Raw genomic sequence first — 18910 nt, 5'->3', positions numbered from 1 at the left:
GCCGTCCTTTCTCTTGCAGGGCAAGGTGGCGCACAACCGAAGGCAGCAGCTTGAGACCGGGGGAGGCCATCCTGACCTCAAACAGCTCTCCGACCTGGACCAGCGTGTGGAGCGCATTATGTCAGGCCGGCTGATTGGCCCCGTCGCCAGTGGAGATGCCGACCCTGTTGTGGGCCCCAATGGTAAGGGCATCACCTTTCTGACCTATCTCTTTCCACTTGCGCCTCAGAACAGCATCCTTTGCCACTGTCGGCCCAATGCAGTGCATAGCAGCACTCATGCCTCCCTCGCTGCCGCCCTGTCCTCACTCTAAAGCAACTCTTGTGCCTCCCTGCTTTCAGATGGTGAATCGCCAGGTGAGGAGGCGGGCCCTCAACCTGGCACTGAGTGAATCGGAGGGCGAGGAGGAGGAAGAGGAAGAGGAAGCCGTACCATCAGTGCCACCCTCAGCCGAGGCAGCCCATGGCGATGATGGGGACACGTCTTCCCTGGAGGGGAGCCGGGGGGAAGGGACGGAGGAGAGTGAAGCTCTGGGGCCCAGCGGCCTGCAGCAACGCAGGAGGGGTGGGGAAGCTCGGCGGCCTTCTCCCCGGAGGGTGAGTGCGGCCTCCAGTCCTGCTACGGTGAGCGCAGAGGAGGTGCGGCTCCTAGAGGAAATGGCCGCCCAGGCTGAGCGCAGGCACACTGAGCTCATGGCTGCAGTGGCAAGGATGCCTGACTCCATAGAGTCACTGTCAAGGAGTGTGCAGGAATTCGGGGCAGCACAGGCCAGGAGTCTGCAGGACTTCGCGGCAGCACAGGTGGCTTCTAGCCAAGTGCTCAGTCGTGCCGTCCATTCACTGGCTGGTGTCATGCGGACACAGACCAGGGCCACAAGGGCACTAACTGCTGCCACCCTCGCTGGATCAGCCAGGCATCGCCAGGGCACTCGCCGCGCCGCAGCAGCCCAGCAGTCTGTGCTTCAGCAGTTTGCTGCGCATGCTGCAGTGCTGGCCCGTGCGAGTGCCAATGTCTCAGGCGACCAGGGAGTACCTGTGATCTGTCAGGTTGGCAGCATTCCTGCAGCCGACACTGCCACTCCTCCATTGCAGCTGCCACCAGCCGCTGGACAGACTGCTGCCGCCCAAGCAGAGTTGGAGCAGTCAGCAGCCGGCCCCTCCAGGGCCAGAGCTGGTCCAGGCCGACCCCCAAGGGCATCTGCCGTCTCGCCATCTGACCCTCAGCAGCCTTCCCCCAGCCTTGCTGCAGCCACTGGGGTCCCATTGAGGAGGAGCTGCAGGGCGGGCAGGGGCCAGTCACGGATGCGAAAGGCATCACCCTCGCAGGGCAAAAAGTAGAAGGTGTGGCCAAATGTTTTGTTTCACTTGTAAAGGCCGAGACTGGTGTATTTGTTTTTTTGGAAAGGCCAAGACTGGTCGATTTGTGCTTTTTGAAAGGCCGAGACTGGTCGATTTGTGTTTTTTGAATGGCCGAGACTGTTCGATTTGTGTTTTTTGAAAGGCCGAGACTGTTCGATTTGTGTTTTTGGGGGGGGGCTTCTCTCCATTAGTTTGTTATGTGGGAAGGGCACAGAGGTATCAAAGTAATAAATGTTCTTAAATCGCACTGTCCATGCTTTCTTTTGGAAGTCCTGGTTGCCCTGCTCGGCTGAGGGCTTGTGGAGCGGCTACATTCATCTTGTGCCATTGGCACAAGCCATTCCCTGAGAGGGGGCCTAGAACCGACGTGCAATAAGCTGCCGACGGGCGGCCCTTGCACTTTCTGCCTCCCTCCTGTGCTGGTCCTCCTCCTCCTCCTCCTCCTCCTCTGGTGGTCCTCCAATGTCTGGTGGCAGTGGCGGAGTCCTGCGGATAGCCAGGCTGTGCCGCATGCAGCACACGACCACGAAATGGGAGACTCGCTCAGGCGAGTACTGTAGGGCTCCTCCGGAACGATCCAGACAGCGGAACCGTTGCTTCAGGACGCCGATTGTTTGCTCAATGATGTTCCTGGTTGCTTGATGGCTGTCATTGTATCCCTCTTCAGCAGGGGTGCTGGGCGCACGGAGCGGGGTCGTCAGCCAGGTGCACAAAGGATAGCCTTTGTCCCCGAGAAGCCATTCTCGTGGGTGAGGCTGGGCCTGGAACATGTCTGCCACAGAAGTCTGGCGCAGGATGAAGGCATCGTGGCTGCTGCCTGGAAAGCGGGCATTGACAGCTAGGATGATCTGCTTGTGGTCACACACCAACTGCACGTTGAGCGAATGGTAGCCCTTCCGGTTGCGGTAATCCTCGGCATTCTCTAGAGGTGCCCGCAAAGCCACATGCGTGCAGTCAATGGCGCCCTGCACCATGGGGAAGCCCGCTAATGCTGCAAAGCCCATTGCACGCTGTTGCTGCTTGACAACGGCCATGGAGAAGGAGATGAACTGACGTTTCCTTCTGAAAAGGGCATTGGTCACCTGGCGGATGCAGCAATGTACGGCAAACTGGGAGATGTTGGAAATGTCCCCAGCAGCGGATTGGAATGGGCCGGTGGCATAGAAGTTGAGAGACACGGTCACCTTCACTGCCACCGACAGAGACGTCCTGCTCCTCAGCTGTGGCTGCAGATCTCCGCGAAGCAGGTGGCAGATCTCAGCGAAGCAGGTGGCAGATCTCAGTGACCACCGCCCTTCGGAATCGCAGCCTCCGAACACACTGCTCGTCAGACATGTTCAGATATGAGAACTGCTGGCGGTATACCCTGGGTGGGTAAGGCCTCCTTAGCCGACGCCTGTTGCCCCTTCTCCGTCTGGCCATGACTGCCACTCTCTCACGGCGTCTCTGAGCCCTTTGAATGCAATGGAGAAGGCCAACGTTTGCACCCATTGCAGCCCCCATTATATGTTTCCAATCAATGCTATGACACTGAAGTTAAAGACAAGTGCAAAGCTGTGGCCTGAAGCCACAAGTGCCTGTGCGAGTGTTGAGCCAAACCAGAAAGCTCTCTACCTTTGTCTCTCTGCAAAGATGGAGTGTTGCAAAATGGCTGCCATTTGTACTGCAGGAGGAGTGCCCTTTAATTTGCGCCCCCCGCGCCCCGCAGCGACTGGGAACCGTTCCCCTCTACCAGTCGCTAGGGGCGCCAGGCGCACAATAGGCCGGCGCCACTGAATTTCCGGTTTGGGGCGCACAAAGGGCATTGCACGATGAAATGACGTCAGGATTTGCGCGCGCAGCTGAGTGCGCGCAAAGGCTGCGCCGCCGCTAAATCTTTACTGAAGTTGGGGAGAGGCGCAGATCGCGCTGCGCCCGGCCGCTAGCCGCCTAGCGGCCCACATCTCCTCCTCCTAAGGCGCTAGCGGCTGGCGCAAACAACTGAATTTCTAGGCCTGAGAGTTCAAATCCCACCACGGCAGCTGGGGAATTAAAATTCAATTAATTAAATAAATCTGGAATAAAATAGCCAGGACCAGTAATGGTAACCATGAAACTATCGGATTGTCATAAAAACCCATCTGGTTCACTAATGTCCTTTAGGGAAGGAAATCTGCCGTCCTTACTCGGTCTGGCCTATATGTGACTCCAGACCCACAGCAATGTGGTTGACTCTTAACTGCCCTCTGAAATGGCCCAGCAAGTTACTCAGTTGTAACAAACCGCCATGAAAAAAATAATAAAAATGAAACCGGACGGACCTCGGCACCGGCTACGGACACGACAACGGCACACCCAGCCCAGTCAACCCTGCAAAGTCCTCCTCGCCAACATCTGGGGACTTGTGTCAAAATTGGGAGAGCTGTCCCACAGACTAGTCAAACAACAGCCTGACATAATCATACTCACAGAATCATACCTTTCAGCCAATGTCCCGAACTCCTCCATCACCATCCCTGGGTATGTCCTGTCCCAATGGCAGGACAAGCCCACCAGGGGTGGCGGCACAGTGGTATACAGTCAGGAAGGAGTGGCTCAGGGAGTCCTCAACATTGACTCCGGACACCATGAAGTCTCATGGCTTCAGGCCAAGCATGGGCAAGGAAACCACCTGCTGATTACCACCTACCGCCCTCCCTCAGCTGATGAATCAGTACTCCTCCATGTTGAACACCACTTGGAAGAAGCACTGAGAGTAGCAAGGGCACAGAATGTACTCTGGGTGGGGGACTTCAATGTCCACCAACAGTGGCTCAGTAGCCCCACTACTGACCGAGCTGGCTGAGTCCTGAAGGACATAGCTGCCAGTCTGGGCTTGCGACAGGTGGTGAGAGAACCAACACGAGGGAAAACCTGCTTGACCTTGTCCTCACCAATCTACCTGTCGCAGATGCATCTGTCCGTGACAGCATTGGTAGCAGTGACCACCGCACAGTCCTTGTGGAGACAAAGTCCCATCTTCACACTGAGGACACCCTCCATAGTGTTGTGTGGCACTACCACCGTGCTAAATGGGATAAATTCAGGACAGATCTAACAGCTCAATACTGGGCATCCATGAGGCGCTGTGGGCCATCAGCAGCAGCAGAATTGTATTCCACCACAATCTGTAACCTCATGGCCCGGCATATCCCTCACTCGACCATTACCATCAACCCTGGTCCAATAAGGAGTGTAGAAGAGCATGCCAGGAGCAGCAACAGGTGTACCTAAAAATTAGGTGCCAACCTGGGGAAGCTGCAACACAGGACTACATGCATGCTAAAACGCGGAAGCAGCATGCTATAGACAGGGCTAAGCGATCCCACAATCAACGGATCAGATCAAAGCTCTGAGTCCTGCCACATCCAGTCGTGAATGGTGGTGGACCATTAAACAACTAACGGGAGGAGGAGGCTCCATGAATATCCCCATCCTCAATGATGGTGGAGCCCAGCACGAGTGCAAAAGACAAGGCTGAAACGTTTGCAACCATCTTCAACCAGAAGTGCTGAGTGGATGATCCATATCGGCCTCCTCCTGAGGTCCCCACCATCACAGAAGGCAGTTTTCAGCCAATTCGATTCACTCCATGTGATATCAACGGCTGAGCGCACTGGATACAGCAAAGGCTATGGGCCCTGATAACATCCCAGCTATCGTGCTGAAGACTTGTGCTCCAGAACTAGCCGTGCCCCTAGCCAAGCTGTTCCAGTACAGCTACAACGCTGGCATCTATCCGACAATGTGGAAAACTGCCCAGGTATGTCCTGTCCACAAAAAGCAGGACAAATCCAATCCGGCCAATTACCGTCCCATCAGTCTACTGATCACTACTACGAAATTCAGCGGGAGTTTAGTGGCAGCGGTAACCTGGAGATCAGGTATTTTAGTCGCCCCACCATTAGCGGCCGTGCCTTCAATTGCCTTGGCCCCCAAGCTCTGGAATTCCCTCCCTAAACCTCTCCGCCTCTCTCTCCTCCTTTAAGGTGCTCCTTAAAACCTACCTCTTTGACCAAGCTTTTGGTCATCTGTCCTAATATCTCCTTATGTGGCTCGGTGTCAAATTTTGTTTTATAAAGCTGCTGTGAAGCACCTTGGGACGTTATACTACGTTAAAGGCGCTATATAAATTCAAGTTGTTGTTGCCGCCTCCAGTGTATCTCCTTTGTTTCTCTGCTACCAGAATGACACAGTATTGAGGTGTGGTCTGACTAGAGCACTGTAAGGTTTGATCCCGAGTTTTGGCTACGTACTTCAACATTCTATCAGCTTTATTGATTGCTGCTCTGCATTGGTTGGACATGTTGAACACTTAGCCCATCAAGACCTCTTTCAACCTCATCCTTAGCTATTTCAACACCATTCATAGAGTACTTGGGTTGCCCAATTTTCCTTCCTACGTGCAGTACTTTAAACTCGTCTACATTAATGTTCACCTGTCATTGTTTGGCCCACTCAAATATTTTGTCTAACTCATTCTGCAATTGCTGGGCTGCTTCATTCGATACTACTGCCCCTCCAAGTTTGGTATCAACTGCAAATTTGACCAATTTACTTTGATTTTCAGAATCCAAGTCATTGATGTAACTTAGAAACAGCAGTGATCCTTGAGCCCTAAAGCACGACACTCAGTACACCCACTCCGTCCCCAACATCATCCCTCAAACCCTGGTACCCATTTTTTCTACCTGTTAGCCAATTTCTTAATTCATAACCTTTTGTCTGGAACTTTATCAAATGTCTTTTATAAATCGAAATAGATTTACCACTTGGATTGTTATTCCCTTAAGGAAATTGATGAGGTTCGTCGAACAGTATCTTGCCCATATAAAGCTGTTTATTAGATTGTTTTTGTACAGATTATCCTCAAGTTTACTCCTGATAGTTCAATGCCATGAAAAGTAATGGAATTTGTTAAGACTAATGGATCTGTAGTTGACTGTTTTGTCACTTTTTTTGAATATGGGCACTAAATTAGTCCGTTTCCAAACTACTGGTACCACTCCAGTGTCCACTGACTCCCTCATAATGATCATCAGTGCCTCACAAATCTCTTTGCTAGTCTCTCTCAACACTCTGGGATAAATACCATCAATCCTAACTTGCACCAAGTCCTGTTTACCCATCATCCGTGCTCACCGACCGACATTGACTCCCAGTCCAGCAATGCCTCGATTATAAACTTCTCATCCTTGTTTTCAAATCCCTCCAGGGCCTCACCCCTCCCTATGCCGAACCTCCTCCAACATCTCTGCACTCCTCCAATTCTAGCCTCTAATGCATCCCCGCTTTTAATCACTTCACCATTTGCGGCTGTGCCTTCAGCTGCCTAGGCTGTAAGCTCTGGAAATCCCTCTCTAAACCTCTCCATCGCCATCTCTACTCTTTTAGGAAGCTTCTTAAAACCTACCTCTTTGACCAAGCTTTTGGTCACCTGTCCTAATATCTCCTTATGTGGCTTGGTGTCAAATTTTGTTTGATAACGCTCCTGTGAAGCATCTTGGGATGTTTAACACTTTAAAGGTGCTATATAAATGCAAGTTGTGGTTATATCTTGGGATTTCTTTGTTTTAAGCCCTTTCAGCTAGTCCAGAACTTTTATCAGTGATGAATTATGCAACTGTATTCTTTTAGGGGGTGGGCCTGTGCTTAAGCTAACACTCAGAGCCACATATTCCAACAGTAGGCCAGCATCTGGCTTGCTGTTCATTGATGTATGTCCATAGGAACAGGAGCAGGCCATTCAGCCCCTCAAGCCTGTATTTGCTGTATTTGTTGACTGTGTAACAGGTTATTCCTGTTTAATTAAAAAATAAATTTCCACAATGATAGCCGATGCTGTATTTTGGAACATAAAGCAAAAAAAAAGCAAAACAAACGATGCTGAAAACAACAGGTCAGTCAGCATCTGCAGGAAGAACACACAAGTTAATATTTCAGGTGTCATTTTGGAAGTTGGGATGGGGGGGGGGGGGTGTGTGGAGACTCCTTAGATGTTTTCAGGGTTGTTAGAAGTGTGTTAATATTTCCAGTGGACCGCCAACAAACAAAAGTGGTTGGCTGAGATTTTCTGAAGCTCATTCCAAAGGGGTACGTCTGATGATCGCAACCAACTCCCAAAAGCTATGAAGTAAACATTTTAATCATCACAAAATGACAGTACAGCTGTCGCAAACACCTGAGGATACGTGATAATCTCTTGGCACGCCCTGTGCCTAGTTCTAAGTTTTTGAAGACACTTGGAGACGAGAATTCCTGCAGTTCTGCTGGCGTGTTTGATTAATATTACACTTTTGGAGGACTGCAAAAGAAGTCTTATTTTAAAAGAAACCAAATCCAACACTGGAAATAAAAGCGTTAAAATAAAATATTATTTTTGGCCATGGCATTTTCATAGATGTTGAATGGATTCTATTTCTCATTTTGTGTGGTCAGACATGCCTTATCTAGAAATAAGGCTGATTCATTAAAGGGATTGTTATCAATAAAGTTCAAACAAATTTTCTGCAGTCCAACTACCAAGCCCCACATCCTGTAGGGAATATTATTCTTAATATATCAGTGTATCACTGTTTTTTTTATCCTATTGTGCACACTAGAGACAGGCTGAGTCCCTTGTAATTAGCCTGCATGAGGTTTCGCTGTTAACAATGTAAGTCTCTGCAAAGTTGTAAACTTTATCTGCAGACTACAACAGTCTGAATCTTTGCTACCACATATGACACATTTCCAGCATCATGTATAGAAATGATTAATTATACCAGAAATAAGTGTGTGGGTAGAAATGAGTTCAGACTGTTCATGCTGGCTCCTCTAAGTTTTGCAGTTTGGATTTATCACTATCTATTTATGTATTTTTTTGTAAACTACGGTCCATCAAGTTGAGGGAGGTTAAGCCCTTGAAATGGAACATTTCTCCGGCAGTGTGCATTTCTAGGCCAGGCATGAGTTAGATATAATACATTAACAGTACATTTCAACCTCAACCACAGTAAAGCTCCCAGTTTACACCAGTTAAATTTCTCACATATAGTCTGTCTGTGGAAATTTACAGAGAGATTTCAGAATTAATGTCACGTTTAAATCAGCCATTTTCTATAAACAATATTTTATAATTCCCAACTGCCAAGAACAACCCTACTGTGCCTCCATATTGGGGCATACTGTACATGCTGCAGTGATGCCATGCTTGTAAAGCACACAGATTTCTGGGCTCAATTGTCTTCATAAAAGGCTGTGCAATTTCCTGGATACTCTCCAAACAGCTTCTTTCTGAGTTGCTGCAAAATGTTAAATTGTAGTTTAAATGGGGAGGGGAGGGGAAGGTGTTGGAAGAAAAATCTGTACGTGCAGTAACACAGTCTAAAGATGGATTCTATTTATTCCCAAATGGTCCAAATTCACTGTATTCACCACTTATAGTGCCAATGGGAGGAAAATTGCCTGTTTTGTTTATTAAAGTTAGTAAGCACTTTGAAAACACCTCTACACATATAGGGCTAGACATTTGGTGCACTTGTGCCTCTCGTTTGCAACCCCGGTCGCAAACGACTTTTCGCCCTGGGCACGGTGTCACTAACGACTCCCGCTAAATTCACCGGGAGTTCAGTGGCGGCAGTAACCGGTCGCGCCCCGCTCTGCTCACAACGTCATCACCGTGCGCAACGCCTCGTTTTTGCCCCGCCTGCAAAATTGGCCCGGAGATGGGAAGTAGCAAATGTTAGTTATATGAACGGCGTTGCTTCTCACATCCCTAGTTGCCCATTCTGGCTCAGCTGATGCTTAGAAAATATTTTCAGCCTCGGCTATATCCAAGATTCCCGGTGAGCAAAGCTTGGCTATTGAGCCCATAAAAATGGTGTCTATGAATTGTGAAAATAATTGAGGATTGCCATTTATCTTAACTGTGCCTGTTTTTTTTTTTTAACTCCCTTGTTTGTTTTTGTGATGTTCCAAATATATGCTGATTTTTACTGAATTTCTCCAAATTTACTCGGGTCTTTTGGTTCCTATTTATCCCATGATTTTATCTCAATTTTTGACGATAAAATAGTCCTTGAAAAACATGAGTTATTAAATTGCCAATCAAAACTAACTTTAATGCTCTTTATCTAAGTGATCTAGACAAATTTTATTGTTACACCTGCTTATGCTATTCTTAACTTGTGTTGTTTGTGTTCGTAAACAGAGCAGCACATCTCAAGAAGGTGTTAAAATATTTGTCTGTAAAATATTATTTACCGTCTTATATCTACTTTAATCAGGGCTAATTTTATCCATTCTGGATTGAGACTGCCCAAATTGTTCCAGTTACCCTTCACAAACATTTGACAAAAGAGATATGCGCCACATTCACCCTATAGAAGTACAGTTTGCTGTGAAATAAGAAGGTTGATGCCTCAGTTCTCTCCTAGAGCAGATGCTCATTTTCTATAAGATGGATGTCCTCTAAAGTTGCCTGGCTGAAATATGATGCCACTCGCCATACGTGTGGCAGCAGAATCTTGAGCGTCAGCCACAGGTGTTTCCTACATATCAAAATCTTGATCTGCTTAGGTATTTTTTTTAATTAAAAAAAAAAATATTACCACATGCTTAAAAGACTAATCTATAAAAGAAACTGCAACCACTTCAGTCTTCCCCCAGAAGGGCTTTGCAAATCCACACAATTTTTCCATATAACACTGCTCGAATATTCATTTCACAGAATTACGACTACCTGTACTAAAAATTATCACGTAGAATTACAGAAAAAAACAATTTTCTTCCTCAAAATTTTCTTGCAGCAAATAAAAATGTTTTAAAACTTTTTTGTGAACTTTGGAGTGCAGAGGATCACACCACATATTTTATGTACAAAACTTTGGGAGAATTGCACTATTTCATGCAAGTGGGTTTTCCAGTTTTTCATTTCATTAACATTTAAGACAATATTGAGACCTCATATTTATATGAAACCGCAGCAATTCCTTGGTGGTTGGAACCATGTTCCCACCCAACCTTCCTTTTACTCTTTCATACACGCTACCATCCTTGGAAAAATGTTGTTATACTTAAATGGTTAATCCTAATAAAGGAGGTTTTTTTCAATTTAATATTGGGCTTTTCCATTTGATTCTGCAGGAACGTGCCTTGAAGCAGGTCTCAGTGAGAGGTTATGAATAGGACAAAGAGTTTGTGGCCAAAATAATTCTGACTTGCAAATTACAATCCAAGTATAAGCCCACAGGAAACAGGACTTTTCATACAGTTAGCTTATAAAGCAACAGGAAAGTCAAAATATTCTCAAAGTATAAAATACTTACTCTATTTAAAGCAACATGTATATTAATTTGCAAAATTAACCAAGTACTGTACCAGAAGACCTGGCTTAAAATAAAGGCACAGAATTTGCTGGAGTGGGGCATCTCCCGACGTGCCCTGTTTGTTCAGATTTTTTCCCTCACCGTTCAGCTCAAAAAAAATTGCGCTGCAAATTGCTGGAAGTGCGAGCTGATAACAGCGTGCGTGGCGAGGTCAACGGGATGTCTGGGACCTTGGAGATTTAAGGATAAAGAAAGGAACAGAGGGAGCAATGGAGGAGAAAATAGGGTGAATTAGAGTCAGAAAAATTAGAGTCAAATTAGATACAGAAAGAGAAATAAAGATGGGGAAAGAAAGATTGGAATAAGACAGCGGGAAAAGATACTGAAAGGGAAAGAAAAAAACTTTAGAAATTTTACATTTAAAATTCAAAAAACTTCTAGAACAATTTACTACCTGTAGGAATGAAACTCCACAGTTTCAATTGTTCCCTTTTTGGGCTCCTGAGGTTGAGTGGCATTGTAGGAATATAAAACTCATCATTAAACAGGTCAAGTACCAGCCCTAACTTTCTGCGTCGAGTTTAATTCGTTTGAAAAACGCAAATGCAGCAAACTCTTGAAACTCACAGGGAAGTTGACAGTGAGCTCCCGTTTTTACAAAGCTAATGGCGGGCAAATCGTCCAGCAGTTGTGGCAATTCGTAACTCACAGCCCATCCCTTCCTCATCACAAATTACTGGGTTATTTACACACTAATAACGAAGTTCGCATTAAACTCGAGTTAGTTTTAGTTTTCCTCATACCTCTGGTACTTTATCCTCTTCCTCTACTGTGAAGACCGATACAAAGTAAATATTTAGCAAGTCTGCCATTTCCTGTTTTCGATCACCTCCACCTGTCTTTAAGGGATCCACATTACTCTTAGCCACCCTCTTTCTCTTAATTTTTTGCAGCTCTAACTACTTTCTTTGCATCCCTTTACTGTTCTTTATATCTCTCCCAATCTGTGGGATTTCTATTGTTCTTTGCACTTGTATAAGCCCTTTCATTTAGTTTTATACTATCCCTCACTTCTTTTGTTGACCAGGGTTGTTTAATTACACAAGTCAGCCGTACCTAAATTTAAAAGCTTGGTCCGTGACTCACCCTTCTCCCTCTCAAATCTAGTATCAAATGCAATCATGTTATGGTGACTTTTTTTTTATTCGTTCCTGGGATGTGGGCGTCGCTGGCAAGGCCAGCATTTATTGCCCATCCCTAGTTGCCCTCAAGAAAGTGGTGGTGATCCGCCTTCTTGAACCGCTGCAGTCCGTGTGGTGAAGGTACTCCCACAGTGCTGTTAGGGAGGGAGTTCCAGGATTTTGACCCAGCGACGATGAAGGATTGGCGATATACTTCCAAGTCAGGATGGTATGTGACTTGGAGGGAACTTGGAGGTGGTGGTGTTCCCATTCGCCTGCTGCCCTTGTCCTTCTAGGTGGTAGAGGTAGCAGGTTTGGGAGGTGCTGTCGAAGAAGCCTTAGTGAGTTAGCTAGGTGTTCCCTTATCATTAGATGGTTGACTAATTTTGGCTCATTATTCATCACTAAATCTAGTATGGCCTGTTCTCTTGTTGGTTCAAGAACATATTGTTCCAGAAAAACTGTTGAGTACACTCAAGAAATTTGCTGCCATTGGGACTTGAGCTGTTTCGCTTCTCCCAGTCTATGTGAAAATTATAGTCTCCCATTATAATCACTCTGTTTTTACAACAAGCTTCTCGGATCTCCATATTTATGCACTCCACTAGTTTATTAATGCTATTTGGAGGTCTGTAGACAACTCCTACCAAAGTTTTGCATCTTTTTCTATTCCTCCATTCTAGCCAGAGCATTTCTATCGATTGCTCATCCTTACTGATAGCCACTCTTTCTAATGCTGAAATAGTGTTCATCATCAATATTGCTACTCCTCCTCCTGTTCCAATTTCCCTGTTCTTTCCAAAATTATAACCTGGAATATTTATCTCCCAGTTAGACCTCCGTAATGGCCATTACATCATACCCTTTAAGCTGGAATTGCACTTCTAATTTGTTCGTTTTATGCCCTAGGCTACGTGTATTTGTGTATACAACTCTTATTTGGGCAACAGATCCTACCCTTCCCTTTCGCCCTGGTGCTGTTTTTCTCACACTTTTTGTTTTTCATCACTCCTGTTGTATCTTGTTATTTTCTATTTTTTTAATATTTATATTACCTTTAATACTAATTATGATCTGGACTTTGCCCTCATCCCTCTTTCTTATCTTTAGGCTATTTTTACTTTTATTATTATTTCTGCCTGAGCCCTTCTCCCCCCACTCATTATTAGTTTATTACAGCTCATGACGTCTTGCAAAAAACTCCTTTTCAAGAGGTTTCCTTATTAAGACAAGCTCCATTCTAATTTTAAAGGAGCTTCAGCTCGGCGAACCCAAAACAATATCATAAAATGTAATTATAGTTCAGGTTGAACTATTTTTCATATTGGGTACGGTAGCATAGTGGTTAAGTTACTGGACTAGTAATTCAGAGGCCTGGACTCATGATCCACAACAGCTGGGGAATTTAAATTCAGTTAATTAAATAAAATCCAGAATAAAAAGCTAATATCAGTAATGGTGACCATGAAACTACCGGATTGTCGTAAAACCCATCTGGTTCACTAATGTCCTTTAGGGAAGGAAATCTGCCGTCCTTACCTGGTCTGGTTTATATGTGACTCCAGACCCACAGCAATGTGGTTGACTCTTAACTGCCCTCTGAAATGGCCTAGCAAGCCACTCAGTTTTCTGATGGGCAATAAATGCTGGCCTTGCCAGCGATGCCCACAAATTAAAAAAATGTTAAAAATCAAAGCAAATGAGCCATTAGGTTCCTTTCAAAAATAAAACAAAGTGAAGTATCCCACCAGTTCAAGTGATTAAGCTCTGGACTTTTAAACTAGAAGGTCACAAATTCAAGTCCCAACACTACCTCTCATTTAAACTTAGTTAGCTCCATTGTTTTATCAGTTCTCAGCCAGACTGCTAGAGGAATAGAGGATGAGGATCAAAAGTGATGCAGTGAGAGATATTTTTATTTACCATTTGGATTAGTGATCCAATCAGCTGTACCATGGGGCTGGATTTTCCAAGCCCCGAGGAGGCAGGCATGGAGGCGGGACTGCCAGTAAAATAGCAGAAAGTGGGGGCGGATGGCAAACCCGCCCCCATCCCGCCTCTGTGCCCTTTTGCCAGGAGGCGGGAAGATGTGCTGCTTCGGGTCCCGTCTCCTGGAGACGGGAAAGGCATTAAATACTTTTAACTGCCTGTTAACAGGTAGTTAAAAGGCAGAAAAAAGGATTAGTGCCATTTTACCTTCACAGGTGAAGGCTTCCCGACCTCAGAGAACCCCGCCGGATTGGATGAGACGTGAAGGAGGTCTGCGGCGGTCGGAGGTGTAAGATGTAGAGGTGAGTGATGGGTGCAAGTGTGGAGTGGTAAGTATGTAAGGTGAGTGATAAGTGTAAAAAAATGTTCACTTACCTTGTTTTCTTCCTACAGCCTTCATCCTCTCTGGATCGGGAGACCCGACATCCTCCTTGTCGATTTCACAGACTGGCTGTTGGATCCTCCGAACCAACAGCCATGTGAAATCGACAAAGTTGAAAGGTTCGATGAGCCTGAACATCAAGCTTCACAGAACTGTCAAACACTTACATTTCTTCTTTCAAGAAGTCTTTACAGATAGTCTGACGTTGACGTGCTCTGTCAGTGACTTCCTCCCTAATTGGCCTGCTGAGCTCGCAGGGCGGGCTTAACAAGGTCAATCAGGGGAAAACCCCTCTGGTTGGTCAGACAAGGATGGAGGTGGGACATTGACACGGCAAGCAGCAGTTCCGCCTCCAACTCGTCTCCATTGAGAAAATCCAGCCCAAGGTATGGTAGGATAGAGGTTTACATGCACTATAGGCCTGGTGGTGACTTTGCATTTTTAGCTGTGCCATGATGGGGAAATAAGAGTTGAGACAAACTGTTTCTCCATAGACAGAGAACACAAATGAGAGTATAAATCACCCTGGGCTGCTCTCATGCAACTCCTAGTGGCTATTTACAAGGTTGAACAGACAGCAACTGCAATTTGGTCTCCTGCTTAACTTCTCAGCTAGGGAATGGTACAGAGAACAGATAGTACAATGGCAAAAATAAAACATCAAGTGATTTACTAAAGAAGTAAAAACCAGTTGTGGAGCACATTACAATGAACAAGTTGTTAATCCATCAAAAACATTTACTAGAAATGCAGCTCATGCTAGATTGCTTATAATCCTATTTATACAGAGATGTATTGTTATTTTAATGAATTAAAGGTACAAAGTACGAGAATTGTATGGCTCACTCTGGTCTGAATTGTGCCTCCTACCATTCAACAGCATTGACGGCAGTCTTCAAAAGTCCACAGCCAAAGGCATTCCACACTAATGACATAAAACAATAATGGCAAATCCCTTACAAGGGCAGAATATAATCTTTAAGAAGAAGAAAAATACATAAAAATACTTTTTGATTGCTCTGTTGGCTGAGTAGGGGGGGATTCATAAGTTACACAAAATATTCAACAATATGTATAAACTTACTATGTGAAGATTCACTGCACTGTTCCCTACTGTTCACTCACCTGCTGCGATGCCTGAACCTGCTGTACCACCTGCGTCGGCACTCCAGACTGCGCGCCAGCTGAAGAGGAGCTGGAATCTGAGCCTGTCTCGGTTGGTCTCATGTTTGCTTCTAAACAAAAACAGTAACAACTCTTAATAACACATTAATAATTTCTGTTCTTACTTGTGAAAAACTGACATTGGATTTAAAAAAATTTAAAATAACAATGATTTTATAACTTTATATTTTAGGTCTTTATAATATTACAGGAACATCTTCAGTTCTACTGCTAATTTTATTTTATACATTCTACTCGCAATTCACTGTTCCAATGAGGTCTCATTCTGAACCTTAGCCATGCTTTTTGCTTTACCTATTCAAGCTAGGATATCATTTACTAAAAGAGTTAATTTGAAGACAGCAGCAGCATGATTTTTATCAATGAGGTCTAAGGTACAAATTTGAGACTTTAAAAAAATACACACAGTTTTAACAGGATGCCAATAGGCAAGAGATTTACTTTAAATGCATAACATTTATCGAGTGTGGTCTACCTTCTTAAAACAAAGTAAAACTGCATCAACTTAAGGAAGTTAGCTCCTACTATGATGTCATTAAATTTCAAGAATATTATTACATAATTTTAATTTATTTGAAATCATGAACTCAATCTATAGTTTTTTAAAAATTCAGCAATCACGTTGGCCAACAGTAATCATGTGACAACTCTGTTTGTTTCAAACAAACTGATTGGCTGCTGCTAAGCACATGACCAATCTGATTATTTTAGTTTGATTGACCAGACTCTGAATCACGGTCTGCAAGGACTGGCTGGGGGAAATCAGGACTCGCTAGGTTTCAGATTATATAATAATGGCAGCAACATTACAGATTCCAGCTCCATGGACACTCCCCGATATAGACACTGCCAGGCCCCAGACAATTGCTGTGCTCAATCTCTGTTGTAAATTCTCTGGTCAACTACACAGATGGGTATTCAAAGCACCTTCGTAAAGACTATGGCTGCCCAATTCCCTCCTAGCTAGGAACCAGACAGGGGAGTATTACTAGCATCTACTTGGCCATTTTGGGGATCATTCTTCAAAGCAGTAGCAGGATTTTACATGGGAGCAGAGGTTTGCTTAGTAACAGAATTGAAAGATCACATCGTTTGTCTAGTGCTCACCTGCTGAAGAAATCAACTGATCTGCAAGGCCCAACACTGAGTGAGCCTGTATGTCTGCTTAAACATTCACTCTCATTCTGAAGCAACAGAGATTCTGAAATTCTGTAGAAGCCACTCGAGAGATCAAGCAATAGGAGCCAGCTCAGCTGTGTAAGATGTGCAAGGAGCCTTGAACAGCAACTCAAACTTCAACAACCTAAACTACACCTATATTAATACTGCTAAAAGGTAAGGGACATTGAAATCCATATACACGATTAGTATTATTTCATATCTAGAGATTATAAAGTATTCACAAGGAATCTGTCTTAAAGCAAATCATTTCAATTATGTTTGTAAAACTATTGTTTTCAGTTATTTGGCATGTTCTGTATTTAAAACTAATCTAAATCAGTTCAAATCTTACATTACAGTAATTATGTTATACAGTGACTGCAGCCTGGGCCGAGTGTCAATTCCCAAACTCCAGGGATATCAGCAGGGGCTCAGCAAACAACGACAGCAGTGGTCAAGCGTCCATCCAGGAGCTCAGAGGATGGTCAAGGTAAACATCACAAACTGTACTCCAGGCCTTAGATTATCAATCAGTAACACAATGGGAGACATCATAGTACTTAAATAATAAACTGGCTTACAATTTGCAAATTTCTGATGTCTTTCTTTTGCTATTATGAATAAAATCTCTATGATTTTATTTGCTTCAGTAAATCCTTGGGGGAAAAATTCGTGATCACCAGCAAAGTTGCCAACCCTGGAAATGGCCGCAATGCTACCCGAGTCAAATTGGTCTAGGGAGCATGGAAATAGGTGGCGCAGCGCTCACCTTCCGTGCAATGCTATCCTGGTGGCGTTGCTGGAGGGATCTGGGGTGAGGTTTCTGTCCAGGTGCGACATTGCAGCTTCCCACAGCCTCTGTGAGCAAAGCTGTGGAGCTCGCAAGGAATTGTGGGCAATGAAGAAGGGCCATGCACACTGATGCAATACAAAATAAAATGCAGTAAATCAATACATTTTTCAGCCCTTTCTACCTTTTAAAAAATATTCAACATTTAAAAGAAGTTCCAAATGTGAATATTCAGCTGTTAAAGCTAAATTACCTTCCTAACATCAACAAATGGGAAAACTGCCTCAGTATTAACACAAATGGCTCAGCAAGCCAGGGAAGTGGCAGAGGGTCTCACACACAGCACTCCAGCTTTGTGCAGGGGGTCTACACTGCAAGCGCGGCCCTCTACCCACAGGGGCCAGGAGGCCCTCCAGAAAAAACGATGTGGGTGTACATCACTAAGGCCGTCACAGCCAGCAGTGTCGTCCCCACCACCTGGCTCCAGTGCCCAAAGAAGCTTCATGACCTCAGACCACTGGTCAAGGTCAGTGATTGCATCTTCAAAAGCCGTCTCCTACCAACTGCACCACTAGTCTCACACACTGCTCAATGCACGACCCCCAATCACTCACCTACCAATAATCTGAACCAATGATGAGGCACAGCTCGCATTCCTAGCCTCACCTCACCCCCTTGGAGGAGACAGTGCAGGTCATTCTTGGCAGGGGCATAGTTCAGCCTTTGGCCAGCGGTGGGGCTGAAAGGATACAAAATGCGGTATCCTCTTACGTTATCCTCCTTCTGACATGTACATCTTGCTTTCCCACCCTCCCGTCTGCACAACTCCACCCTTGTGCCTTCCTCGTTTCACACACCCAAGAAATGCAGCCTGCCCAGCCAATGGGTCAACAAGAAGAGGCAGCCTGCCCAGCCAGTGGGACCGCAGGTGGATGATTCCATCCCGGATATCCCGACCACAAAGGGGCTGTCTGGGATGCATCCTTCCGTCTAATTCCTCCTCTTCGGCTTCCTCCTCTTCTGTGTCTTCCTCTTCCCTCTGCAAGCGGATGCTGTAAATGTGAAATGACAGCATAAAATGCTAGAAATACTCAGCTGGTCAGGCAGCATGTCGACCTGAGACGCGAACTCTGTTTTTCTCTCCACAGATGTTGCGTGACTTGCTGAGTATTTGCAGTATGTTCTGTCTCCTCAAAGGTCTTCATTTACCATCCGAGTCCTTGCAAGTGTCCAGCAGCACTCCCTACACACTTAAAAAAACTTCACATCTATTGCAGCAAGCCACCATTTCAATAAAATCAAAAAACAGTCCAAATCCTTAAATTCAAACTTACCTGAATGATGTGTGTGTCTCTTTAAGAGCTGCAGACATTGCCACTGCTTAACCTGGCATGTTTAGGACCCTGCGCTGAATTCGGCGCTAGGATTGAAGTTCGCGTTAGTGATGTTAAGTCGGCGTTGCATGCCAATTGACGTCACCACACCATTTTTTTCTCAGGGCACTGCCAGTTACCGGCAGCGCAAAGGGCCAGAGCAAT

At 45.3% G+C, this 18910-nt stretch overlaps 1 protein-coding gene across 3 annotated transcripts in view; it reads right to left on the bottom strand.

Annotated features, from left to right (window-relative positions):
* The window catches only part of rfx1a (regulatory factor X, 1a (influences HLA class II expression)), a 157281-nt gene that overhangs the window by 68418 nt on the left and 69953 nt on the right, over positions 1–18910 (bottom strand). For all 3 annotated transcript variants that reach the window (XM_085971643.1, XM_085971644.1, XM_085971642.1), the window contains exon 3: positions 15362–15471. In XM_085971643.1, the coding sequence (XP_085827769.1) occupies positions 15362–15471 (110 nt within the window). The remainder of the gene's footprint in view (positions 1–15361; positions 15472–18910) is intronic.

The sequence above is a fragment of the Somniosus microcephalus genome, chromosome 31, assembly GCF_052327205.1.
Source record: "Somniosus microcephalus isolate GS21.2 chromosome 31, FLI_Smic_1.0, whole genome shotgun sequence".
Classification (NCBI taxonomy): domain Eukaryota; kingdom Metazoa; phylum Chordata; class Chondrichthyes; order Squaliformes; family Somniosidae; genus Somniosus; species Somniosus microcephalus.
The sequence above is the reverse complement of the archived record's forward strand: the minus strand, read 5'-3'. Positions and strand labels throughout refer to the sequence as shown.